We start from the raw sequence: 27,888 nt of genomic DNA on the forward strand, positions 1-27,888 counted from the left end.
TGCCAACCTCCCACTTAGGCAGCTTTCTGCATCACCCTCTGTGGCTGAATGCTGACCTGTTGACATTCAAAGCTGCTTTTCTGAGTGAGCTCAGTGCTCAGATCCCAGAATTGGTAGTGGTGGTGGTGGTGGCGGCGGCTATGGGGGTGGGAGGGGTGGAGTGTGATGAAAGGTTGAATCTGGCTTCCAATATTTTGTGCTTTTAAAATATTGACCGTACACAGATTGGAAGCCTTAGCATAAAACTTGCTGGCAATTTTGAATTGGGTGAGGTAGGTGTGGGGGTGTAGGCAGCTGACAGCTATTGTCTCTACTCCCCACAGGGAAAGTATTTTCAATGTGGAGATGGCTCAAGTCCAGTCACACTGGATTCTGTGGTCCCAGCTCTCCTTAGGGAAGGTAAGGAGAGGGCTTACTCTATCAGACATCCACAAACACCTCTGTGCAGGACAGCACTGGAGCGGGCCCTAAAAAATGCCGCCAACATGCATGTTCTCCTGGTAACCTTATATTTTCACTTGGAATATTTAGTAATTTTATAGATATCATTTTATATTTATCTATAAATATTTGGCAGCTTAAAAAATGCTCTCTCTCTACCATGACCCAAGGGAGGACATTTGCAGACATGGCCGACCACCGCCCTTTGAAGCACATTCATCTATGTGGTTGCCGACCCCGTGTGGTAACTATGCAGGAACTGGAGGCTCTCCTGTGCTCTCCAGCCAGCCCATTTTTCTGCTCTAAATTTTGGCATTTCCATTCCAACGCTAATCTCTTTCTAACTTTTTCAGTAAATGTATTTTCATCTAAAATACTTTAGAAAATATTGTCAGGTTCTGAATCATGCTGAGTGAGAAGTACCAGAGAACCTGGAAATTTTAAACAGGAGGGAGTCTAGAAGTCATATTTTGCTTGGAATTCGCTAGAATTCTTTTCTTTAGTTGATTTACTTTCTTCATTATGCTTTGCTTAAGCTAATTGCTTTGTGCTTGTGGAAAGTGAGCCACGGGAAGGAAGATGGCCTGAAAGCACCATTTCAGGAGAAAACGACCTGGCATTAGGCAGGCAGACAATTGGTCACCCTCAATGGCAAGAACTCATTTGTGGTAACGGAGACTCTGATTATCCTAAAATTATTTGTCACACTTCTTCATCTTTCCTCATCCACTATCAAAGAATTAGGAAATGAACATTTAAAATTTTATGTCCATAAAATGTTAAATAAGGTGTTCCTTTTAGCTGCTTTGCCTGGAGGGGAAAAAAAATGAACGAAGTGAAGTAATATCAAAGGCAAGAGAGAAACATTAACTTGGCTTTTAAAAATGTAAACACATGTCTGATATCATCAGTCTAAAACCATAGGAATATGTTGTGTTTATTTATTGTCCTGAAGTTCTATAATGAAATGTGAATAAAAGTTACCGACTGGGAACTCTAAATAGTTTTCCTGTGTGTACAAGTTTCCAAGTGTCTTTAGCTAGATATGTTACCAACTATGAGGAACAGATTTTCAACAGGGCTACAATAATAGTGATAAAATTCACATGGATTTTTAAAAATGTATTTAGATTCAAAATATAGTAAAATAAAACTTTATTTCGGAGAATATGGCATTTCTGTTGAGGAGCATTTTTTTTCAGTATTGACTATAATTGATACAGCAAGAAGATATTTTAATCAGATCCTCACTCTGGTACATCTCTATTTTTTTTTTAATTCCCTAATCTCTGCAGCTTTCCAAAGCAAGGCAGCATAAACAATCATAATATACTTTATTCCAGTACTTTAAGAGAGCCCTGAGAAATAGTTGTGGTTCCTGATGGGAAACGTGTGTGTGTGTGTGTGTGTGTGTGTGTGTGTGTGTGTACGCGCACGCGCGTGTGTGTGTGTGTGTGTGTTTGTGTCATGCTTGTGCTTTAATTTGAGAAATAGAAACATACAGAAAACAAGCATTAACAGAACCAGTACTTTAGCCACAGAGCCAAGTGACTGAAAGAAGCAATTTTTCTTAAAGCAATTTCAGGGATCACTTTCTACACGAATAGAAAAAGGGATAGATTGAAGCATGAAATCCCTTCAGTGTTACAGTACAACAGAAGAAACTGGCCAGGAGCTCCTAAGGGCTCGGGGGAAGGCAGGGTTTGTGAGAGGTGGTGATCTCTGACTTCGATCACCCCTGCTGGGTTTCATTTTTCAGAAAAAATAAGTGGCGTGTTAACAACACAGATCATTGGTCTGTGTCCCTGCTCATCACACCCCTGGCATCGAAAGACATCAGGCAGGATGACCTGCATATTCACATGGCCCAGTGTGGCCACTCTTAGATAAAACTGCCCTATAGACTGAAATAGTCACAGAATTAATTAAGAAAAACACTCTAATGGTGTTAAATATAGTTGCAGCTAACAATGGCAACATAAAAAAGTGACATCTAGGCTTGTCAAGGTATGGGAAATTGGAATTCCCGTGTATTGGGAGTGGGGAGGTATAAACTGGTAAGCCTTTTTAGGGTGCAAAATGTTAACATGTGCACATTACTCAAACCAGACTTTCCGCTCCTTGGAATCTGGCCTTCAGAAATACACAAGAGGATGTCCTTCACAGCATTGTTCGTAAAGCCAAAAATATCCATCCCCAGAAGAAGAAAGTTCAAGTAAATCACATATATCCATTCTATTGTGAAAAGAGATCGAGATCATATTGTTGAATGAACATGACTATTTGTTCAACCATATAAATAAGTTTTGGCCGGGACTGGTTTGGCTCAGTGGATAGAGCGTCGGCCTGCGGACTGAAAGGTCCCGGGTTTGATTTCGGTCAAGGGCATGTACCTTGGTTGCGGGGGCATCCCCGGTAGGGGGTGTGCAAGAGGCGGCTGATCGATGACTCTCTCTCATAGATGTTTCTAACTCTCTATCCCTCTCTCTTCCTCTCTGTGAAAAATCAATAAAATATATATTTTTAAAATAAAAATAATAAATAAGTTTTGATCCTGCTTATATGAAAAATGTGAATGTTAACCTAATGAAAAAGAGCATCAAGATGCTGAGAGGGGATGTTTCTTCAAATGGTCCATCTTAAACTTCAGAATTATAAATACAAAGGTGACTTTTAATTTGAATCTGTATATATTTACATGACAAGTAAGAAAATTTTTAAAAGAACAAAAGTAACCCAAGTTTTTAAATTGTGTAATCACAATTAATTAATTGCTTCCTTTAGTATCTCAGAGAAGACTTTTCAGGCATAGACTTGGCACCACATTGTGGTGTTAATGAGATTAGGTGTAAGCACTGCTGTATCTATTTCAGGAATCCCACTCATAGGGTTTCAGTTTCAGTTCGTTGCTTCTACAAGAAACTCAACTGATCTCTACACTACCAGACACTAAGTGATTTGGATACTGCCCTCCCTCTTCAGATGCAAGTGAATCAAATGACTTCCTGTCCTTATGGCCATCACTTAGTCCCTCAGTCTTTGAGTCACTCAGAAGCACATTCCTCTGTGGCCCAAACTTGCTTTGAAATTGCAGAACCAATGGAAGTGAGAACCTTCTATTTTCTCTATGTGCAAAGTGCGGAGTAAAGAACCAGATGCTGTATGTACCCAGTGCCATCTGCCAAGCACTTGCTCTTCATTTCTGAGTTTGCTAACCTTCCTTTGTCCACTGTGCAAATCTTCTTGGGAGGGAATCTGTTTTGCTTATTGCTTCTCCCTAAATTACTGGCCCTGTGCTACCACATTTGGGTGGTTTCAATCTTTTACCCTGTTTCCCCAAAAATAAGACAGTGTCTTATATTAATTTTTTCTCCCAAAGTTATGCTAGGTCTTATTTTCAGGGGATGTCTTATCTTTCCATGCACTAGGTCTTATTTTCGGAGGATGTCTTATTTTCGGGGAAACACGGTAGATCAGTTTTCCTGGTACACAATGATAGTCTGAATGCCACCTATTTAAATATTTCAAAGAGCTCCCCAAATATAATGTAAAGTGTTCTCTCTTTCTACCTCCATTTCCATATGCCATGTCTCCCTTTTATGGCTCTCCATCTACCTCTTCACCACCACCATCTCACCGTTAGTCCCTTTCCTTCTCTTAATCCTCTTGAACTCATTTTCACTTTATTCATCTCTTGTGGAACAGTTTCTTTATCATGTAGGAAACACAACCTACTATATGGACATGATGCAGCTTGTTAATCAAATTTTTATGTATATATCGTTCCATTACCTAGACATCTGTCCAATATAGTAGCCACTACCACATTTGGCTATTTAAATTAAATTTAAATTAATTTAAATAACATTAAGTTTAATATTCAATTACTCATTCTCACTAACCACATTTCAAGTACTTAATAGCCAAATGTAGCCTGTGTCTATGGTACTGGACAGCACAGATATGCAATGTTTTCATCATTGCAAAATGTTCCATCCATCGGACGGTTCTGATTTAGATATTTCAACTCTAATAGTACCCAGACGCTTGGGAAAATTCAAAACTAAAACAGCAAAAAGAAACTGGGTCTCAGGAAAGCAGAAAACTTATTAATAATGAATGAAAACAACAACAAATTCACTGTGTCTGGAAATAAGTAAATAAATTTCCCATGTCAAAAAATTTTCTACAAATACTGACATTTCTATTTAATAATCCAATAAGACTCTCTTCCTAAACATAACATACACTGGCTGGATTATAACAATTTTTTATTGTGGAATAATCTGTAGGTTTTCAGAATTACTATTGAAAAAGAACATTTATGAAGCTGCCAACCTGCTCTTCTCACTTAGGTATAAACAAGTCTGAAAGCTTAGATGGATAGGAATGTAGGAATGTTTTCAATTACTTTAAAGCCATCTGAATGGCGAGCCAGTCTTGCATCCTCCAACAGTGACAGGAGGCCATCTCCCCATTTGCCAAGCATCTACTCATCCATCAGCCTGCTTGGCTCTCACTTCCCTCCATGAAATCTGTCTGCATCCATCCACTCCCTACACACCACACCCCAGTGTTAATCTCTCCCAGCTTTGTCCAACCACCATCTCCTGGGCATACTCCCTACTGTGCACAATTCACTGCATTCTGGTTACCTACTTACAAGTCTGTCTGTCCTGCCTATGGGCTAGACGCTCCTTGTGGGCAGGAAAGTTACTGACTCTTACTTTTATTCTCAGTCTCTAGCATGATGTCTGGCACATAGAAAGCACTCAATATACATTTATTAAACTGAGCTGAGCAAATTGGGCTCAGAGCAGTAAACCTGCTTTTCATTCAACTCTGACTTGGAGTCTTGCTGTCAGGAGTGTTTGAAGTATAATCAATATAATCTACTTTGTCACTGTCTACACTTAATTCGCAGACATTTGAATGAATCTGAAATGTTAGCTATGATCTATTTGGTTATTGTTAGCCTCCCTGTATTTGTTTTCTTTACTATAGTAGTTTCCTCATTTCTTAGGGGAAAAAATGAGATTTTCTCTGGGCCCAATCAGACTAAATAATAAGATTTCCAAGTAAAATCAAGAATGTTGTTCAATCTGGATTCTTTCGTATTTTTATTTTTAGTTTTTTAATAAATCTTTATAGTTCATATTATTACAAAAGTTCCTCATTTTTTTCCCCTCCACCAGGTTCCCACCCACCTTCTGCCTTTTCCCCACCCCCCATTGTCCTCATCCATAGGTACACAGTTTATGTTCAGTCTCTTTCGTATTTTTAGAATATACAAATAAATAATTGAATAATGGCACTTATATTTGATGAAGCAAAAAGCAACCGTATTATCAATATTTAAAATACATATAAAAATTCACTCTCCAGAGTATCTCCAGGAAAATGTCCATTGGTTTTTGTTCCTAAGAAATTTGAGTTTATAAAATGGGAAAAGCCTATATTTCAGAACAGAATTCCAAATATATGATATATTATTGAAAGATCAATTAATTCAAATATATGTGGTTTTTAAAGCAGAATTCTAATATTCCTGATTAAAAATCTGGCATTAGCAATCAAAATTTGAGGAATAATACACTAAATGCAAGCTGTAGAATTTAGGAAAATAATTTCCTGACCAGAAAACACAGGGCCCTTTTTAGTTAATATCAAGAAAGTCAACTGGAATTCTTTTTCCCCTCCAAGTTGGATTGGGAGCCTAATGGTTCCTTTGCTTTTTACCTCTCCTTTGAATATTAATGGGACACCACATTAATGCGGAAACACAGAAGAAACACTATCTCTGAATATGTTGAGGGAGTTGTAGAATAATTTTGTAATTCTCTTTATTTAGAGCACTACCCTAGAGATTACATTTGTATAGAGATTTAGCATTTCCAAAAGCATGCATAGGCATTATCACACTTAATGCAAACTGTTCATATACATGATTAGCTCAATTATTCAGGCAACATCTGTTCAGCTTACATATTATTCATGACATTTCTCTGCCTTCTTTTTTTCCTTTCTGGACTGAAATTTGATCATTTTCTTTCTTATTAGCTTTGTACTTGTGACAAAGGAGAAAAATAAGATAAGGAGAGGGAATTCAGGCTGATCGTATTTTAAAATTTATAGAGTTCTTTTAGAAAAAATGACTTAGAATATAAAACTGTGGCTGAATTAAGGCTCTGGTGAGTAGAGGCCATCATTTAAGTTATTTAAATTATTTCAATGTTTGTGATTTACTCAAATGCCCTTAATTTACAACTTGCAATTAACAACATTACTTATTAGTCATTATTTCCCTTATTTAAGCCTGTGAACTAGGGATGATTGCTCCCATTTTTGTAGGTGAGAAAACAGGGATATGGACAAAGTTGATGTGTCCAAGCAGAGGCCAGGATTAGAGGCCTCATGATCTGATCCAAGCTGAGCATCCATTCCCTGAAAGCAGTGCGTATGAGAAGGCCTGGGAGGCTCCTACAACACAAATAGGCCTGAAGTTTCTGACTGGGAAGGTCTAGGGTGGGGCCTGAGAGAGTGCAGATGCTGTTACTACTGGTAGTCATCCGACCACACTTTGAGAACCAGTTTTAAAAACCATAGCTGCTCACCTCAGCTCTTTCCACATCCCCCTAACTGTAAACCACATCCGAGCAGGGAAAGTCTCCTTGTTAGAGTGTTGCCCTCCCCATTCCTGCCCCCTCCCCTCCCCCCCCTCCCGTTGTCGACTGGTCGCCATCAAGGCGCCTGGGGCACCTCACATGCCACATAAACACTGTGTGTATGAGTCTTCTCTCATTTTTCAGGGAAACAACAGATCAGTCAAGTGTGGGTTCTGTTTAAGCTAAAACGTTTGATCCTTTTTCTCTTTTAGGCTACTAAATTTAATAAGCGAAACGAAGAGGCACAGGACAGCAAAGAAAACTGCCCCTGAGTCCCTGCCCCAGGGGGAATCTGAGTCATCATGCCATGAAGTGAGACCTCCAGGAGTGGGTCCTCTCCCCAAATGCACATCATCACCGCTGTCACCCATCAGTGCTACCCCAGCTTTGTGAAGGGTGACTGATTTGCTCTTATTCCTTAGAAACAAATGACTATCCTTCCATAACCCACCAGAAAAATTTGACTCCTCCTTCCTTTACGTTGCAAAATTTGTCACTTAAAATGGGCATTTTCCTGTTCACTTTTTTAAACTACTTGGGAATGTAGATGCTATGCTTTCAAAGAAAGGTGGCCAGGTGGTAAGGCCCCAGGTAGTCATCAGTTCCCTGGAGAACCAAGATCGTGTGAACCACACCATTCTACATCACATCCAACGGGCGCAAATGTAATACGTAGCTGCAAGAAATGGGTTACTGACAGTTTGTTAACGTGTAACGTCATGGTCTTACCTATGCACACTAGATCCATAAAACCATACATTCCATAGCAGATTTGAAAAAGGATGTCCTTCCTCTGCCACACTGCATAGGGGCTGAAGGCGGACCAGAGGAGCCAGGTCACACTCGCTATTAAGAACAGGGATCCTAGGATTACAGCAATCATCTGAACTTTCTCAACCAGTGTTATAGAAATGCTTTGCCACTAAAAGAAAAACAGAGGCATGTAAGAAAAAAGGTGCTGTGTATAATTTGAAAAGCAAGAAAACAAAAACCATTGTCAGCCCCATGTTTCTCTTTATAATGTTAGACCTTTTTCAATCTGATCAGACCCCAAAGGAATTTCCCCATTTCATCCAGGCTGTACAAAACAGAGAAGGAGATAAATATTAATGAGCTGCCTTAACTTCATTATTTTCAGTAATTCGCCATTCTGTAAGTTTAATCTAGTTTTAGTCCAGATAACAGCACCGACAGCGAATGGCTGAGGAATATTTAGTACCTGGGAATTACATTACCATCTTTCATGCATGCAGAGAATTAAAAACCCTGAAAGAACACAGGGAGGACACCTCGGTGTGGAAGTCTGTTTTACACTTATCTTATTTGGCTACTGCAACAAAAGGAATTTCTTATTTTGTGAGGAAATGTGAAAAACAAATAACTAGGTGAAATTAGCAAAAGCTGAAAAGGCTGTTTAAGGTAAAATACTAGAATAATTATAAGGGAACTATAAAATGTTATATTATCTGTTATTTATAAATTTCATATACTCCGATATTGATTTTTAATTATAGGTTAATCCATGAGGCCATTTTTGTCAAGATTTAGAATTTGTACACAAATGGAGAATCTTTGAAACTCACAGACTGTATAATGTTACACTACTCAATGGGGAAGGTAATTTGAGAGAATTTACAGTACAAATGATGAAAAAATTTTCAAGAGTTATTGACTAGAGATAATTAAATAGTCATGTTCTCACTTTTGTATCATTGAGACAGAAATGACACTAAAGTTGCTGTCATGGTTTGCCAGTAAACAGTGAAACACAACCTGTAGAATCGAAAGAGCTCTGGCCGTTGCAACGTATGGCGTGTCAGAATTCCTGAACAGTTTAAATACCTTTAAAGCCAAAGGAGCTTAAGCAACTGGGTGAATCTGGTATTTTCTTAAACTCTTTACTTACCTGAAGTCTGAATATGTGCACCCCCTACTCTATCACTACCCACAACTTCCCTCTCTCCCTCCCACTGTGTCACTGTCTCTTCCATCATAAAAATTTACATATACTATTTACGCATTTGACCATGCATATTCATGATACTCTTAAATTCTACATTTATGAAAGATTACATATCAAAATGCATGAGAAGTATTTCATTTTCTAAAGTCATTTATTTTATTTTCCTTTATAAAACAGAACCAATAAACAAAGTTTGGTGGAAATTCTATAAAAAAGATATTTCTAACCATCTCAAGGCAAAGATGCATTTATTGAAAAATGGTTCTTGCTTTTCACAATTCTAAAGGAATAATAATTAACCTGGATCAACATTATTTGATCATTACCAATCAACCAAAGTTGTATTTCAAGCATGTATTTGAAGTTAGCTTTTCACTCCTTGCCTGACATAATTTTAAGCACATTAATTTCAAACTGCTGGGCATTTGAATTTTAAACCATTTTAAATTTGGTTTCACCAAACAAGTGTGAAGTGTCTGTATCAGCTGCTTTTGTTTAGTTTTGATGCTAACTAAAATTTGCATTGAGTACACATCCACATGGTAAGCACTATAGAAAACTACTTCCAATTTGCACCCACCCTGGATGGGCACTACCCTGTCTGTATGTATTATGTCACCCTCTATCAATTTATTAAGCACATCAGATAGATGAAAACACAGCATACGTTTGAATCCATGAGGCAAAGGTGTTTGCCAGTAATCCTTTATATCCAAGCTTCATTACAAAATTTTAGTGGAGTTAAATTTGGACAGCTCAATAATGTATGGTTAATTATATTTAGCTTCAATTAGGCTTACTAATTAATTGACCCAAGACTGCCTGCATGCCAATTAAGTAACAAATGGTGGCGGGAGGCTCTACTAGACACTTGGTGGGGATGATTTGATGGATGCGGCTAAGCTGTCTCCTGAGACACAGGAAATTGTGGTGGTTCAGTCTCAGAGTCAGCAAGACTCTGGGAGGTTATGGGGGGAGGGGGGAACCTCAGGTGGCAGGCTTCTGACACATGAGGCTTAGCTGTTCCTTAACAGAAAAGGTGAATGATTAAAGGGACAGACTTACTAGGAAAAAGATGTTGATGGTGATACCAAATTTAAAATGGCTTAAAATTCAACTACCTGGCAGTTTGGAATCAAATTTATGTCAGGAAGCAAAGAAAAAAAGAACTCAATGACAGTGCACTGGGAAAGCTTAATTGTTTACTAATATCATAAACATAATTTCTCCTTGTGGCTCTAAGAATTTGAGATTTTTGAAGCTTATTTTTTAAAAAAAGAATAAACTGCTCATATCTATAATGAGCTCACTGAAATTTTCGTTTTATATCTCTTTGCTAACAATCCAAATCTGTGTGGAAGTGCATTAATGTTTTTCATAAACCGATAAAATTAACACCATTAAAACCATTATTGAAACCAAAATTTTTAAACCAATTGTGAAAATAGGCATTTCCCTTTGAACACTGAAAATTTCTTGGCAATTTTTTTGCCTATCAAATAGTGATCTTTCTTATTTTTGCCCTTATGTGCAATAAGTGGAATGTGTTCACATTCTTTCCCCAGGAAAAATAACACTGCTTCCCACCTCTAGGAAACACCCACCTACATCCTGGCCCTGTATATTATCTACAGGCTCAGCCCAAGGACAAGAAAAGCAGAAGGTGAGTCTCTTGAGCCCCTCTCTTTACCCTGACAGTATCCAAAGCCAGGATTTCAGTTTGTAAAACATTTCTGAATCTTAAACTAAATTTGCCAACTGCTGAGCACCCATTCCTCTTCTACAACTTGAGATATGTGTATGCACATACACTTTTTCCACTTAAATTTCTTCCTAAGATTGAAAAGGGAAACAAAAGAACAATAACCAGTTGGCTCTAAATAATTGCTGTTATTTTACTTCCATAACATTTAGATACGTGTTGACACTTTTATATTCCTGAAGAGCTGTGCAATTTTACAAAACTATGGGACCTGTTGTTTCTAGCAAAGTGGGGCCATTGGCTCCTCTTTTGGAAGTTCAGCCTCATGAAGTGGACTGGAAATCATTTAATATTTAAGTAGAGCTGATATATGCCAGGCACTTTTCTAAGAGGTTGCATGTCTGAGCTAACTTAACCCCCATGACAACTCTGTTAGGGAGGTACCATAATAATCCCCATTTTGAAAATAAATAAACTGAGGCAGAGAGGTTACACAATTTGTCCAAGGTTAATCTTTAACCTAGTGAGAACTGGGGACTGAGATACAAATTCCAGTAGTCTGGCTCCTAGGGTCATGCTCTTAACCCTTATACTACATTGTGTAATAACTCCACTGAGCTCTGATAATAATTAATTGTGCACGCTCCGTCTTTACAAGTGTCAAGGCAATTTTCCTGATTAAAAGCATGGAGTCTGTCCTCTCTGTGAATCTACTGAAATAGCTTTCCAGCTGTTCTTCTAACTGTGAATCATTCCCGGGTCCTCTGTGTAACTCCCAAGTCCATGTTGCTAATGAAAGAACTACCCCTGCTGGGTGGACTCTCAGCCCCATCAAGGAGGGCTCAGTGGTTATGGTTCAGCACACATTCCCAGTGCTGGCACATAACTGTAGCAGGAAGGATAAAAGAAAGTATGGAGAACTATTACGAGGGAGAGAGGGAAGGAGCAGGAAAGGAAGTTGGAAGGAAGAAGCAAAAAGGGTGGGAGGAGAGAGGAAGAGAGGCACACTCTGGCTTCTTTGGATTCTCCCAAGTGCTCTGTGCTTTTTACTTTGGCCCTCTCTGCCTCTGAGCATGCTCTGTCCTCAGCACGCAATGCTCTTCTCCCCTTTTGCACCAGATGAGATCTTGCTTCCATCCGCATCAGGATCTAATGCATCTAAAGCTACCTGCCTCGTGCTGCTCCTCTTTCAAGCAGAATCCCTGTCTCTCGACCCTGCAATCCAATGTTTATACTTCAGTTTACTTCTGATCTCTTTCTCACTTGGGTCCCAGAGAGGTGTTTAGCTCCTGTTGTTCATGGACTGCAGGTTTCATAACAGGAGAAGAGCAGTCTCATCTCCCCTTATGTTCACCAAAAACTGAGCACACTGCTGGAGCTCAGGGTGGGCTGCCCCAAATGGCATATTGATTACTTTGAATTGAAGTTACTTGATAAGCAACCAGTGCAGGAAGGACATGCAGATCCTCCCTGCCTTGAATGCAGGATATTAATCTCCCCTGTGAAAGGGGTCCTCCATGCTTTAGTGGGAAGGGGGCAGGAGGGGAGAGAGTCCTGAGAGAGACACTTTACCACTGAGTTAAGGAATCCAGGGCTGAAAAACATTGTTATTCCTTTCTACTCAAGCTCAAACTGTGTTTAGATTCCTCCCCAACGAGCATACAACCTGTGTCTCTGTTCTGTCACTTCTTCACAAAGTTACTGTTTCTTGGCCCAAAAAGTATAAAAAAGCTGCTGGCTGGTCAATCTGAGAGTATCATTTTTGATCTCCTGTGAGCACATATTACATTGTTTTTTTCTCCTATTAACCTGGCCCTTTTCAATTTTATTATTAGTCTGGTCATAAAAACTCAAGAAGGGGAAAGAGGAGAACACGGAGTAAATGCTTTAAATACACCGTCTCCTGACTAGTTTCCAACGTCTTGTCTCTCTGACTGCCAGACTGACATCCTCTCCACATCCATTCTATCACTACCCACAGGATCAAGGTACAGCTCTGGCCAAACCTCCAGTAAGTAGAGAAGTGAGAATTTAAACCCAGACCCGTCTCCAAAGCCCAGGTTCTTTCTAAAATGCCTTTCTCTCTGTCTGGACATAATTATACCTATCTAAAAGGTAGTTGTAGAAACAGAAAAAAAGTTAAATATAAAAAAGAAACAGCTACTCAGAGTGCCAACTAAGTCTGACCTACAGCTTTCTAAATGGTATCCCCAAATTTCTTGAATCTGAAAGTTGCAGTTTGTTAAATGAGTATTAACATAAAGACAGAAATCTCAAAGAATTCTTTCTTTTTAATTTTAATGATATTTAAGAGGAATTAAATAAACTCATGTTGGAAATTATTTAATAATTTACATACAACTGTTTGAAGATATACCAAGTAAGGTTTACTAGTTATAAAAAGATTCAAGTAATACTCATGGCCTAGAATTGAGTACCATTTTGTGTGAGGGCCTGTGAGAAAGTAGACAGGGATCCAATAGACTATAGACTGTGAAACCATGACAAAAATCATTGCCCTTACCAATGAAATCTTACTAATCAACACAGGTTTATTACTACCTTCAGAGAGAAAAAAAAATGGAAAGAAAAGAAAGCTAAGAATTTTTTTTTTTAAATGATGGTAGCCTAAGCCAAGGTAAGACCCACAGTTTCCCCTGTGTATGAATGTATTTCACCCAGTAAGATAAGAACTGAAGGAAGGCATAACTCAATGAGTCCACCAGGATGCTATTTAGAAAGCTGTACATGTCACTCCATTGTCTGAAAGAGGTAATATACCTTTTCAATTTAGATCTCAATTTTCTCCCTAAAAATAACAAATGCTCAGAGAGAACAAGGCTGAACTCCGAGAAAGTAGATTCATTCAGTGTGCACTAAATCATTGGGGCTAAAGCACTGTATCCTTTTTGTTTTAACAAGGAAGGCTAGATATGAATCATAAGCTAATAGATTTGTAGTAGGATGATTTATTGTATGCAGGTGACAGGTGGGATTACTCACCATTGTCACAGGAGAGAACACCTGCTCATAAGAAGTGTCTTCCTCAGTAAAATGAGTTTAGCTAAAACCTATTTTCAATCATCTTTAGATGGTTTTTAAATTGAACCACTAAAGTTGGGACTTGAAATGCTGGCAGAAAAAATCTCAGTGTGTAATCAATTTGACATGTGGATACGGCATTCAATTAATTATGTGCCTATTCTTTGTAGAATTGTATTTCTAGGCCGCATGTTAAAAGTGATTTCATGGTGTGGGCTGTGTCCTCTCTGACTGAAAGACATCTTCATAAACTTACCAGAGCTGAGTTAAATGTCAGACATAGGACATTTGCCTTGCCTCTGAGAAAGGTGAAATCTAAACAACCTAGAGAAAATAATTAGAAACACATAAAACTTCTTCTTTAAAATATTAATAAAATTGGTGAGATTCTAGCAAGACTAACCAAGAAATGAAAGATACAATCACTGATCCTACAAATAAAAAGAGGGAAGTTTTATAAAAACTTAATGCCAATCAGTTCAATAATATTGATGAAATAGACACATTCTTTGAAAAGTATAATTTATCAAAATTGACTCAAGAAAAAATAGAATGTATGAATAACCTTATTTAAAATAAACTGAATTTTTCATCAAAAGCCTTCCACAAACAAATGAACAAACACCTCCAGAACAAGATGCTTTCACTGGAGAATTTTATCAGACATTTAGAAAATATAATATTAATCTTACATGAATCATTCAGAAAATAAAGGGCAGAACATTTCCCAACTCATTTTTGGGGGCCAGCATAAACTTGATACCAAAACCTGACAAAAACATTATGAGGAAATAAAAAATCCAGACCAGTATTCTTTATAAGCATAGATTTTTTAAAAGCCTTCCACAAGACATTAGCAAAGCAAATCTAGCAAAATATAGTGAGTGAAGTTTATCCTAGGAATGCAAGGTGGATATAACGTTCAAGTATAAGTCAATGTAACTGACTTTATCAATGAACTAAAAATATATATATTCTCTCAATAGATGTGGTAAAATTATATGACAAACACCTATTTATGATATTTTTAAAAAGAAACAAAAAACTATGAGCAGAATGAAAACTCCTTAACCTGAAAAAAAAAAAATTGTCTACAAAACACTTAAAACTAAAATAATATTTATGGTGAAAAAAAAATGCTCCCATACCTTCCCAGGATCAGGAACTACACAAAGATGTCTACCTTTATTCCTTCTATTAGTTATTGGACTGGATGTCCTGGTCAATGGAATAAAGCAAAAATAATAATAAGTATAAATATTGTAAAGGAAGAAGTAGAAAAGTGTTTCTATGTGTGGATGACATAATAATCTATATAGAAATTCTTAGGGAATTGATAAGAAAACCTAATAAAATTACGGAATTAATTTAGCAAAGTGTGAAAATATAAGGCCAATAAACAATGATCAATAATATTTAAATACCAGTAGCAAAAATATGTAAAATACAATATAAAAACAATACTACATTAAAAACATCGTGAATCAGAAATTACAGAGGATTAAAACTTTTAAAAGTTCACCTATGAATCATTGCTAAAAGAAATTGAAGAAGACTAAAATTCCATTTAAGAATTAGAAGAATCACTACTGTTCAGATACTCACTCTCCCCAAATTTAACTTCCACACTTAAAATAGAAGAAAAATAGTATCAGAAAAACAAAGGTTTCTTACCAGTGTTCACATTATTGAAGAAAAAAAAAAAAAACCTACACCTTTAAAATAATCATCAGTTGACATTATCAGTTGAATTTTAACTCAACAGTGATTTTAAAAGAAAAGCATTTCCAAATTGTTGGTTGCCATTTCCATAAGAATTAGGCAAGAAAAAACCCTCGGAACCACTTTCTTGTGGGAAACAATCTTCACAAGTGCTCCCTTGGCTGTTGGTAATTTGTATTCTTTGAGGGACGGTACCTCAAAGGGACAGATCATTGCTTTATTTAATTAAAATACCTGGAACTAGATCATGTGATCAACAGAAATGCAGAGAGGTGGATGGGAAGCTTCCCATGAGGGGTTTACATTATTGTACAGAACGCAGAACATCAATCATATTTTTTCTTCCAGAAATCCAAAATCCCAAGAGGTTTGATGACCCATGTTTCATGACTATGAAGGTGTGCTCAATCTGGTTTGCACCTCGAGGGGAAGGTCACCTTGTAGGTTCCTGTGGTTAGTGTCTAGGACTGTGGGCCTGAGCCCTAGGATTAAAGGAGAGAATTTGTCTTTTCCCAGAAAGAAGTTCCTGAGGGGAGATGAGCTCCAAGAAGACTACACTCCATTACTGAGATTTTTCCCAGCTTTCCCCACAACAACTGGGCTCAGCTGGGGTGGACACATGAATAGGCAAGGCTATCCTTTGACTTCAGAGCCCAAAGAATAAAATCCCATTTGAATCCAAACAAAGGTGAAATGGGCCTGAGGCCACATGCAGCAGCAAAGGGACTAAGAACACAGGGGTAGGACAATGTGATCCAACAAGCCTGGGCAGTTTGAAAATTCAATTCCAGAAGGGGAGGAAATTAATTCAAAGTGAAGGTTTAGTTACTAAGTGAGAGGCAAGACTAGCAGAGCCCAGAGACATTGAGTGGGAGGGATGCTAAATGGGAGAGGCCCGATGAATGGCCAGGGCCAAGACACTAATTGCACAACTGAGATGAGCTTTTCTAAGAAACATCCATCCACAAAACCCTTTCCTTTATTATTCAGATGCCAAGTCTGTGGAGATAGGAGCCTGAGTCCTGAAGACTATCTGGCTGTCTCCAGATTCCCAGGAAGTGGTAGACCAAAGGGGTAGAAGATGTGATGGCTTCTTATAAAAGATGAGTATCCTTAGTTAGAAGGTTCCATCTGACAGAAAAATCTCTCAACTGACTATTAACAAGCACAACAACCTTCCAAACTAACTAACAAGCAAGATTAATTTAGCAACTACGGGGTAAGCCTACATAAGGAATACCAAATTCTGGATCTCCGTTAAGAAAACACGTATTTGCCTAGACCAGTTTGGCTCAGTGGATAGAGCGTCGGTCTGTGGACTGAAGTGTCCCAGGTTTAATTCTAGTCAAGGGCATGTACACTGGTTGTGGGCACATCCCCAGTGGGGGATGTGCAGGAGGTGGCTGGTCGATGTTTCCCTCTCATTGATGTTTCTAGCTCTATCCCTCTCCCTTCCTCTCTGTGAAAAATCAATAAAATATATTTAAAAAAAAAAAAAAAGAAGAAAACACATATTTATTCCTCCATTTTTTCCCCTCCAGAACCATCCATTTCTCATGTCTTACATTTCTTGTTCAACTATTTTGATTGTTATGGATTTTCATACTTCTCTAGGGCTTGTCAGTCCAGATTCAGCAGTGCAAAGCTGAAATACAAACACATTTTAGCTCTTCAGTGTTCAAGAGCTTATATGGCCTTTCCCTCTGTGTGTTAATTTCTACATCAAAAGCAGGTGCTGTGCATTATTTCAAATCAGGGAAATTTACCTCAAGTGTCAACTGTCTAATAGTTAATCTTAGTAACTAGATTTTGTCCCAAATGATTTAAAAGTGTGTGTCTGCATAAAATGCATTTTTGTTTCATTACTCTTCCCAATATTCGGTATTATGTTAAACACAGACTCTTCAGGGAATCTCTATCTAAGTAATTTGTAGGTGGTCATAATCCTATTGGCTTCTCTCCATGAGGAGTTGAAAGCTACCTTTGCTAAAGGAGTTTATTAAAACTCTCAATGCTTGGTACTGTTTTCAACCTTGCTTTTAGAGCAGAATTTTCTTAGAAAGCAACTACCTTCACATTTGAAATACTTCAGTTCATTTAGACCAAACACTCTTATTCTCTTGGTGGTCAGAACAGTACGCTTTGTAAGGACCACAGCATGAGACATATCACCACCTCCATAGGCTATAACCAGAGTGTTTACAAAATGGCTTTCTCTTGGTGACGGGGAGACAGTGAAATGTGCTGAGACAGAGCTGTGAACTGGCTCTACTACCAAATGAGGTATTCTTCTCATGAGGACCTCGGTACGCAATTATTCTGAGATAACTATGTCAAATGTCATTTTATAGAAAAGAACATTGAGGTCCTGTTACTGAATCAGCCACTTGATGGTCTTAAAACCACTGGTTCAATTCCCAGAACCTCATTAAGGAAGGAGAGCAAGGTATGAAGGCAATTCTTCTAAGATAACTATGTCAAGTGTCATTTTACAGAGAAGAGCATGAGCAAACAAGCTGATATGTTTGGGAAGCTGTAAAATTTGTATTGTCACTAGATAGTAGAACCTGCGATGGTTTCCAACTTCAAATAGCCCATAATCTACTTGAGTGATTAGACCAATGCACGGGAAACAGAAGGACCATACAATGAGGCATAAACTGTGTAAAAGAGATTGTGAGTTTAATAATGGGAGTTTGGAGGGTAGGCATCAATACAAGCTGAAGCAATCCAGAACGGCTTTCTGGGGGAGGCAGGCCTCCCTGTCAATAGCAGGGAGAATTTGTAAAAGTCTGAAATAAGACCTTCTAGGCAGGAACAGCCTTAGCAAGGCTCTAAGGAGGGGGAATAAACAAGGCACGCTTCTGTGGTACCCAATTTAAAATAAGACTGTGTCTGCAGAAGCCCAGAGGAACCATTTGAGAAGTGAAACATGTGGTAAGGGTCTGACAGATTTGGCTACATACCTAACATCCAGCAATATGACTAATTTTCTCCCTTTCAGTCAGTGGATGTATGATTATCTGTTTACACATCTGCTTCCCTGACCTCACAGTGAGGCAGGGATTGTGCCCTATTGATGTCTGAGCCTTTGTTCCTTGGCACAGTGCCACGGCACATTAGCAAAACTTAAGAAATATTAGATCAATGAATTAGGTTTGGTTTTACTTTGTCTCTCTACGTGACTTGTTTTGACAACATGAAGGGATCCCAAAAGTCACTTTAACTTTCTAGTTCTGGTCCTGGGGTTCTCAACCAAGGCCAATTTTCCCCATTTCCTTCTCAGGGGACATTTGGCAATCTCTGGAGACCTCTTCAGTTGTCATGAATGGAGACGGTGCTACTAGCCTCTAGGGCTAAGGCCAGGTATGCTGCTAAACGTCCCACAATGGACAAGTCAGCCTCCACAACAAAAAAACTGGCCCAAAAAGTCAATAGTGCAGAGGAAGAGAAACCCTGTTCTAGTCTGTCACAGGTAAGACTAGAACAGACGCTGTGTTAGGATTTTTGGGTGCTTTAGTTGTATTCTCTCTGAACTTAAAGCAGGCTTATATTTTAAAATAAATGAGGGGGGAAGAGCCCAATTCTTTTCAAGATAATTGCTCTTCGTTTCCTGGGAAACTTAACAGCAGTGATATCCAAAATGTGTCACAGGTCATCTCATCAACCTGAACCCTGCTTTACGTGGTGACTGTGGCCAGGAAATGCATGAGAAATGAATGGTGCAGAAAGGACAATGTCAGATAGTGACTAATATGCTGATGTATTCAAGGTGCCTAGATAAAAATAAGTTCAAATTCTTTGTGATTCTGCCTGCAATAACCTACATGTATATATTATCACAGCATGCTGGGTTTTTTTTTTAATAATAGCTGATTCAATGCACTTAGATGAATAAGGAAAAAGCATTCTCCTTAAGGAAAATTTTCTTTATAACATAGAGATGGATGGATAAGAACAGAAGGAGGAAGGGAGGAGAGAGAGGAATGGAGAGAGGAAAGAAGGCAGGAAGAATGGATAGATTATTGATAAAATCAACAGACAGATGTACAGACAGATGAGTAGGCAAGCAAATGGATGGACAGACAGAGAGGTGGATGAATGGACAAACAGACTGAGCTGCCTTCATCCCAGGCCATAGATAAGATCACAATAACATTTTTTCTGTATGGCCATCCTGCATTGTGTCTTCAGACACTATTATCTCTCACATTTAAATAAGTAGTTGGCCTTTTCTGGTTTTAGATGGGAACTGGAAGAAAGCTATCCAAAAAGTTTAAGATGATACTAACATTCTGGTGACAAACAACTTCTGAATCAGCCACCTTTAGGTCTCAGGTAGTGCTGGAGGCTAATTCCAGCAGGTCATAAATGCAAGAAGTTCATCAAAAGGTTTGTGGAACCAAAACCGGTTTGGCTCTGTGGATAGAGTGTCGACCTGCGGACTGAAAGGTCCCAGGTTCAATTCCGGTCAAGGACATGTAACTTGGTTGTGGGCACATCCCCAGTAGGGGGCAAGCAGGAGGCGGCTGATCGATGTTTCTCTCTCATTGATGTTTCCAACTCTCCCTCTCTCTTCCTCTCTGTAAAAAATCAACTCCTCTCTCTCTCTCTCTCTCTCTCTCTCTCTCTCTCTCTCTCTCTCTCTCTCTCTCTCTCTATATATATATATATATATATATATATATATATATATATATATATTTTTTTTTTTTTTTTTAAGGTCGGTGGACCTTGAGGCTTCATCAGGGCTGAAGATACATATTATGGCCTGCTGGAATAGCTGAAAGCATTTCCCCAAACCTGAAAATCTGCATATATTATTGCCTGCTACTGGAACAGCCAAAGGCAGTTCCCCCAACCTGACAATGCTTACTATATGCCAAACCTTACCTCTGATATGTATATATGCTTTGCTTTAGGGCAATTTATGTTAATAAAAAGCTAGGGGGTCTAGAGATTCAGAGAACTTGGTTACTGAAGCTAGGTCTCCTCTGGCTCCCCAAAATGCCTTCCAAGTTAATATTTCATATCTAGTCTCTTTATTAATTTACTCACAGCCCCTGGATTTGGCCCAGTGATCCTGTTACTCTGCCATGATGCCTCTGAATTTACCCTAAAACATCTTTCTTAACTGGGGCATTTTCTCAATGCAATGGGCTCATGTGATACTCACTCTCAATTCCGTCTTGCCAATCCAAGGGAGCCAGCCCATTACTTATGACAGTGGCAGAAACCTCCTGCCCAGGGACCCAAAACATCAGAGGTGACAGGAGGAGGGCATGGGCCCTCAACCCCAGCAGGGGCCTGGCTGCAGGGGAGGTCTTCACAAAGCTGCACCTGTCCTTATGAAATGTCTGCCTATCTTGAAAAAATTCCAAAATAATGAACATAAGGGATAAATATGAACTTACCCACTTGACAACTAAACTAGCTTTTAAACTACTTATGAACAAGATTTATCTGATAAACAATGCAAAGAAATATTTTCTACAGTTTTTCCTCCTCCAGAAGATGCTTAAAGTGAAAAAATTAAACTAAGTGGTTTGGAGAAAAAAGGGCCTGAGGGAAGCACTATTGATTTTTAGGATAATCTGATGCAGTACTATTGCTTTTTAGGAGGTTATGTCCCTATTCAGGGATAATTGATTTTTCCACAAATTTTGTTGACCAGAGTTTTGTAATCAGAAGTAGGAATGCACTACTAGAACTAAGCATGCTTTGCAATAGAAAGCTTGTACCCCCAAATGATCAGTAAATTATTAAATAGCTACAACCATGTGAAATGTGCCCCCACTAAAATGAATGAAGCCTCTATTGGACATTTTGGGGCTAAGAGAGCGAAGAGGGAGGGCAGGCCTGCGATTGCAGTGGGAGCTCAGAATTTGGAAGGTCCTGGGAGGAGGAAGGGGACCTCTGGAGACAGAACCAATCCTAGAGCAGGACAAGGTCCTAGCGGAGAAAAGGAGCAGAAGGTCACACCTGTTCCTTTGTGGAAGCCTCAGCCAGCCTGGGGCAGGGAGGGTGGGGGAAGGGGGGCGCTGCAGAGCAAGAGGTTCAGAGACAGCACATTTGGGAGATGAGGCCAGCTGATCCATCCTTGTTGTTGACAGGAACTTAGAAGAACATGTTTTCTAAGATGGGACTTCACTGATGTGTTCCCCTCAAGATCCTGGGGGAAAATGGCAGAACTGCCTCACTGCCCAACCAGTAGATTTGGGGGACCACATGGCATGTATACAAGAGCTGACATTCTTGGAAGTCTTTCTTTTATAATCAGGAAAAATGGAAGCCTTCATGATTAACATAAACATGAAATACAATGTGTTTTCTCACATTTTCCCCCTGATTAAATTTACTTTGATTATTTGGATTATTGTTTTAAGAATTAAAAAACAAAAACCTGTGTTGTGAAATCAAAGGCATTTATCTAAGCTTTTCTAGTCAATGGTATTTACCCAGCGCCCTTAGCTGTACACCACAGCTCACACTGCTGTGTGTACTTCCTCCTTTGGCAGTGACTGAACACCTGTCACCGGGGAGGTTCATGAGTAAGATTATGAGTCTTGACGCTACAGTAACATTTTAACGGAGGCTGAGATGTGACTTTGTAAAGGGCATTTTACAATAAGCATAACTTAAAATGAAAGATTTGGCCCATCTGCTTATTAAGATAAAGTCTGTGGATCTGATTTAAACCATCACTTTGTGAGAAGTGCCCTCTCATTCCTTCATTTGACTGCTGCCTTGACCTGTACATTCACATACATGCACTTCTTCCCGTGTCCTCAAATGAAGGACTTCAATCATGTGCAGCTTACTGCCTGTCTGTAGCCACAACATTGAATCTATCTCTATAAGAAGAAACTGATGCACTTCAGCACCAGGACTTGGGACTCTCTCCCACTGGGGTATACCCTGCACCCACCCTCTGCCTTCACACACATGCCCTGACGAAAAGGGGGCTGGGACTGCCCACATTCCCATGCTTCTGGTTTCATCAAACAATTCTGAGCAGCTCAAATGGATCTGTTCAGTGCAACCCCAGCCCCTGAATTGCAGAGGACAGTTATGACACATGATTTAGAAAATAGTTCCTGGAAGAAAGCAGTGCTGAGCTATTGACCTCAACTTGTCTACTCTGACGGAGCAAAAGGACTCTATAGCAACTTGAGAAAAGTTCATCTTAGGCTACTGGAATGATAAGAGCTGCTATTTGGAAAAAATAAGTAAAAGCTGCTACTCCGGCCACTGGAATAATCAGTAAAAGTTGCTATCTCCCATGCGCGATGACAACACATACTGGAATATTTGGAAAGAATATGAAGTATAACCTCAAACAATGAAAAGTTGGCACAGCAGTACCTAAACCTATGAACAAATGTTTAAGAAGCTGGGGTTTGTTACGATTCGCACAGTAGGTGCTTTCTCAGACACAGTCCCACCCCCGTAGTGGGAGGTGCTGAGACTTTCTTCAGGCACGGAGACTAAAGCTCAAGAGGAAGAGTTGACCTTGACCAGCCTGGACATTTGAGAACAGAGATAACAGGAGAGAACTAAACTCTAACATAATGTCATTCTAGCAATTAGAATCTCAGAGCAATTGTTTAAATTTATTTTATTTTTTATTTTTTTTCATAATCATTTATCCCCTTTATGCCCTCTACCTCCTCCTTTCCCACCCAACAATCACCTCAGTGTTGTCCATATCCATGAGTTCTTTCTCTTTTTTCTTTTTTGCTCAATCCTCCACTACCCACCCATCACCCCATCCCCCACCCATTAGAGCTGCCTGCCTGTTCTCTGTCTATGAGTCTGTCTCTATTTTGCTTGGCAGTTCAGTTTGTTCATTAGATTCCAAACCAAGTTAGAAACACACTGAGAAGGGAGATGGGTGAACACTGCAGTAGTAACAGCAGTGAGGACTTTACCAGAGGAGGAATAAGAGCATGAGAAAGGAGAGGGGTTTACAACTGTGACATCTGAAAAGAATGACCGAACTTAACACACTGAAGAGGGGGGCAGCTGAGCCCCAGGATTGCTCTGGAAATTTTCTCAAATTGATTTTCTTCAATATGGAGATAAATAAAATATGACTGAATCGGCTGTGCTATAATACGGCTCACTTGGGAGGCTGTGAATTATTTATTCCTGAGTATGTATCCATTCGGCTTATTTATTCACCAACCCTTTAAAGCCATCTGATAAAATCGTGAAAATTTTTCTTAACTCGACTCATTTGGGTAGACCTTCTTCCTTTCATGGGTACGTCCGGGGAAAGGCACTCCATTGGGCAGCAGGGGACAGTCACACCCATGTTTGGACTCAGTCCCTCAAGAAAGCCACAGGAAGTGGTGACTGCTCTCTTTAAATTCAACTGCTTCCAAAATAAAGTAAGAAATACACTTCACCCGCCCCTCCTGTAACTTTATGCTCACTCCGTGCCTGGCGCTGCACATATGTTGGTGCAAAGCAGGCAAGCTCCTCCTCAAGTTCCTCCTTACAGACTGGCAGAAGGCACCGATGTTAGACCAAAACATGGCAGAGGAAGGTGGCATGCAACTGTAAATTGTGATGAGTACTATGAGAAGGCACTGCTGCTTGAAGAAGCAAAACTGAGAGCACTCCTTTGGGCTTAGCGGGTTCAGGGAAGCCTCTCTGATCAAAGGGCACTTTATCCTGAGACCTGAGGGATGGGTAAGCATGAGCAGAAAAGAGGGGAAGGGTGTGCCTGGCAAAGGGAAGAGCATCGAAGGACTTGTGGTGACTCAGAGGAGCACGTGGAGCTGCACATGGAATGTGACAGGTGAAGGATGAGTGACATGAAAAGAGCTCCAAGACACAGGCATGGATGGCCTGGGTTGGGCAGGCCAGTGCATTCCTTTAAGGATTGAAGTTTTCTCCCAAGATCACTGGGGAACCAGCCACTAAGGGAGGCGCTGTTCCCTTCACTGCTGTATAGAGAATGGATCTGAGCAGGGGAGAAGTAAAAAATCCAGTTAGAAGGTCACTCAACTGTCCAAATAAAGGGTGGCCATGACTCTGGCCAGACAGTGGCTCAAGAAGGCAAGTGGAGATGTGGTACACTGAGATGGGGAGACAGGAGGAGGAGGAGGTTTGAGGGGAAAGACCATGAGTTCTGTTATAGACACTGGGTTTGAAATTCCCATGAAATCTTCCAGTGAAGATATCAGGTACGTTGTTGGATTTATGGGTGGGAAAGAAGGAACATGTCCAATGAAAAGGAAGAAACCGGATAAGAATTAAAACAAAAACAAAACAAAGAACCCAGCAGTCAGAGAGTTCAATCCCAGAGATAGGAATCAAGAGGAGAGCATTACTGGCTGTGTCGTGTCTGAGATGTCCGAGGACCCCTCTTCCAGGCCATGGCTGGCTTTAGCAAGAACAGCTTTAGCAAAGTAACAGAGGCAGAAGCTATCTTAGAAGGGGTTGAAAATGACAGGAATTGCAGAAGTAGAAAGAGTTAAGTGTGGGCTACCCGGTTTACCCTTGAACAAGGAGGAACTTAGAAGCACCGAAGCAACACTCAGTTGAAAAAGCACCAAAGCAACACTCAGTTCAACACTCAGTTGAAAGTTTGACTCCCCCAAAACTTTACTGCCAACAGCCTGCTGTTAACATAAACAGTGACCAACACATTTTGTATGCCATATGCATTATATACTCTATTCTTACAACAAAGTTGGAAAAAATGTTAAGAACATCATAAGGAAGAGAAAATACATTTACAGTATTTTTATTTTTTAATCTGCATATAAAAGAACCTGGAAGTTCAAACCTGTGTTGTTCAAGGGTCAGAGTATGGCTCAGCATAAAACAGAGCAGACTGGGTGAGTCCAGGGAAGTTCTGTTTGTTGGCCTTTTGTTTTTCCTCTTCTCTTTTTCAGATTGGGGGAGGGGACTATAGAATTCTACATAGCTACTCCTGGGAATAATCAAACAGAGAGGAGATCCTGAAGAGTCAGAAAAGCTAGGAGAGGCTCAGGAGCAGCAACCCTGAGCTGCTGAGCACTGCCAGGAGAAGAGAGCACTCAGGAAGTATCACCCTGGCACTCTACACAGGACCTGAAAAAAATTATTTTAATATTTCCAAATTTCCAGGGCCATGAAGACGGGAAGCCTTGAGAATTTAAAATGTTAAAGGATGCCTACTACTGAACATTATGTGTTTGGGATGCTGAAGTCCTATCAGCCAGCAAAACAATTTTGCTTACTGACTTGCTGACAATACCATTTAAGAACCCTCAAATTCTGAGTTTATTTCACCAATTATTCCTCTAATTCAAAACAACCCGAGGCTTTGTGTTTTATTACTCCTATTTATAGTAATAAAAATTCAACCCACAGATTCACGTAAGCATGCAGAATGCAATGAAGTAAAATGAACTAGCTTAAAATGCATTACTAAGTAACCCCTTGCAAATGGAGTCCCCCAGGCTTTATGTCCATACATATGCTGCTAAGTGCTTAACTCAATGATACTCCCATGCCAGCAGCCGTTCCAAGGACAACAAACTCAATTTATAGAGCCTATAAGCAGAGGCCTGCATCTGCACAGCATGCTATGAGCGGCCAGGAGTGAGCAGGGTCCCCTACAGAGATTCTGAAAATGGGACTATATTTGTTTCTGAACATTCACCTTTTAAGTCTTAAGTACCACTCATTCACTCATTCAATAGATGTATACTGAACATCTACGAAGTGCCAGCCATGGCTCAGTGCTAAGGACTCTGTGGAAAATAGAAAAATTCTTCTTGCCCACAAGAAGCTTTCACTCAAGGTGAGATGGAGGGAGGGAGGGAGGGAGGGAGGGAGAGATTAAGCAGGAGAAGACTGAAGACATTCAATGCATATCTCGAATGTGGCTACTTCTCACCACCCCAGTCCAAATCACCCTCAAGTCCCACTTAGATTACAGCAGCCTCCAAACTGGTCATTAGACTTCTACTTTGCCCCTCTATGATCTCTTCTCCATGGAGTAGCCAGAAAAAAAAAAAATACTTTTCAGTTAAGTCAGATCAGGTGTAAGCTCTGCTCCATATTTTCAGATGGCTTTCCAAGTTACATGGTCCTCTTACATTAATGAGTGAAATTTAAACTTACATTTATAACGTATGAGCCTTTACTTCTCTCTGTAGCTTCATGCCATGCCATTTCCATCTACTTTGACTCTCTTTGAAGGTCTTATAAAGGACCTTTCATCTTACCTTTTTAAACAGTATGGATGGACCTGAAGAGCACTATGCTAAGTGAAATAAGCCAGTCAGAGAAACACAAATACTATAAGATTTCACTCATAGTGCTCTTCAGGTCCATCCATACTGTTAGGGTAGATTGCAAAATGACCACAATATGCTTTCCAAAATTCCCACTAAGAGAAGGGGCCAATTCTTCTCCCCTTGAATCTTGTATTAGCCATGAGAATTGCTTTGACCAAAAGAATGCAGCAGAAGTGATTATAGTATTACTTGTTGGTGGATCACAGAGCAATATAGACAAGCCATCCTGTCTGAGATTCTTAAGACCAATCAGCACTCAGCTTCTTGGCTGCGAGAGACACATGAGTGAGCCCAATCAAGACCAACAGAACTGACCAGCTGTGCACAGCCACATTCCTGACCAAGAGGCTACTGAACTAAATAAACGGTAGTTGGTTTAAACTACTAAGCTTTGAGGTAGTTTGTTACGCAGCAAAAGCTAACTGATACATCTCCCTTTATCCATCTTGTTCCTACCTCACCACTTCTTTACTGTTACATAAATACAGAAAATACACTTTGCAGCTGGGGCCTTTGCACTTGCTATTTCCAACATACAAGAGCACACCTCACCCAGACAGCCATATATATCACTTCCTTGTGATCTCTGCTCAACTGTGACCCGTCAATGAGGTCTTCCCTGAACATACTGCATGGACTTACAAACTCACCAGTCCCCTTTACACTCTCTTACCTCCCCCTACTCCCCTTTTCCCTCTGGTAATCCTCATACTATTGTCTATGGATTTGGATGAGTTTTTTGTTGTTGTTTTTTGCTTAATCCTTTACCTTTCTCACAAAGCCCTCAAAGCTATGAGTTTGTTCTCTATGTATGTGTGAGTCTGTTTATTTTGTTTCTTAGTTTACTTTGTTCATTAGATTCCACATATAAGTGAAATCATATAGTATTTGTGTTTCTCTGACTGGCTTATTTCACTTAGCATAGTGCTCTTCAGGTCCATCCATACTGTTTAAAAAGATAAGATGAAAGGTCCTTTATAAGACCTTCAAAGAGAGTCAAAGTGCATCAGTAAAAATGGTATGCCCTTTTCAAACCTGTTTTGAAACTATCTT

At 39.6% G+C, this 27,888-nt stretch overlaps 1 protein-coding gene across 2 annotated transcripts in view; it reads right to left on the reverse strand.

The window, feature by feature from the left end:
• The window catches only part of MARCHF11 (membrane associated ring-CH-type finger 11), an 83,707-nt gene that overhangs the window by 13,362 nt on the left and 42,457 nt on the right, over positions 1–27,888 (reverse strand). Inside the window, exon 3 of one of the 2 annotated variants that reach the window (XM_084881654.1) lies at positions 7,836–8,028. The exons of the other annotated variant lie outside the window; for it this stretch is intronic. Coding sequence (XP_084737780.1) covers positions 7,836–8,028 — 193 coding nt within the window. The remainder of the gene's footprint in view (positions 1–7,835; positions 8,029–27,888) is intronic. 2 annotated transcript variants of the gene reach the window in all.

The sequence above is a fragment of the Pipistrellus hanaki genome, assembly GCF_964339955.1.
Source record: "Pipistrellus hanaki genome assembly, chromosome: 4".
Taxonomy (NCBI): domain Eukaryota; kingdom Metazoa; phylum Chordata; class Mammalia; order Chiroptera; family Vespertilionidae; genus Pipistrellus; species Pipistrellus hanaki.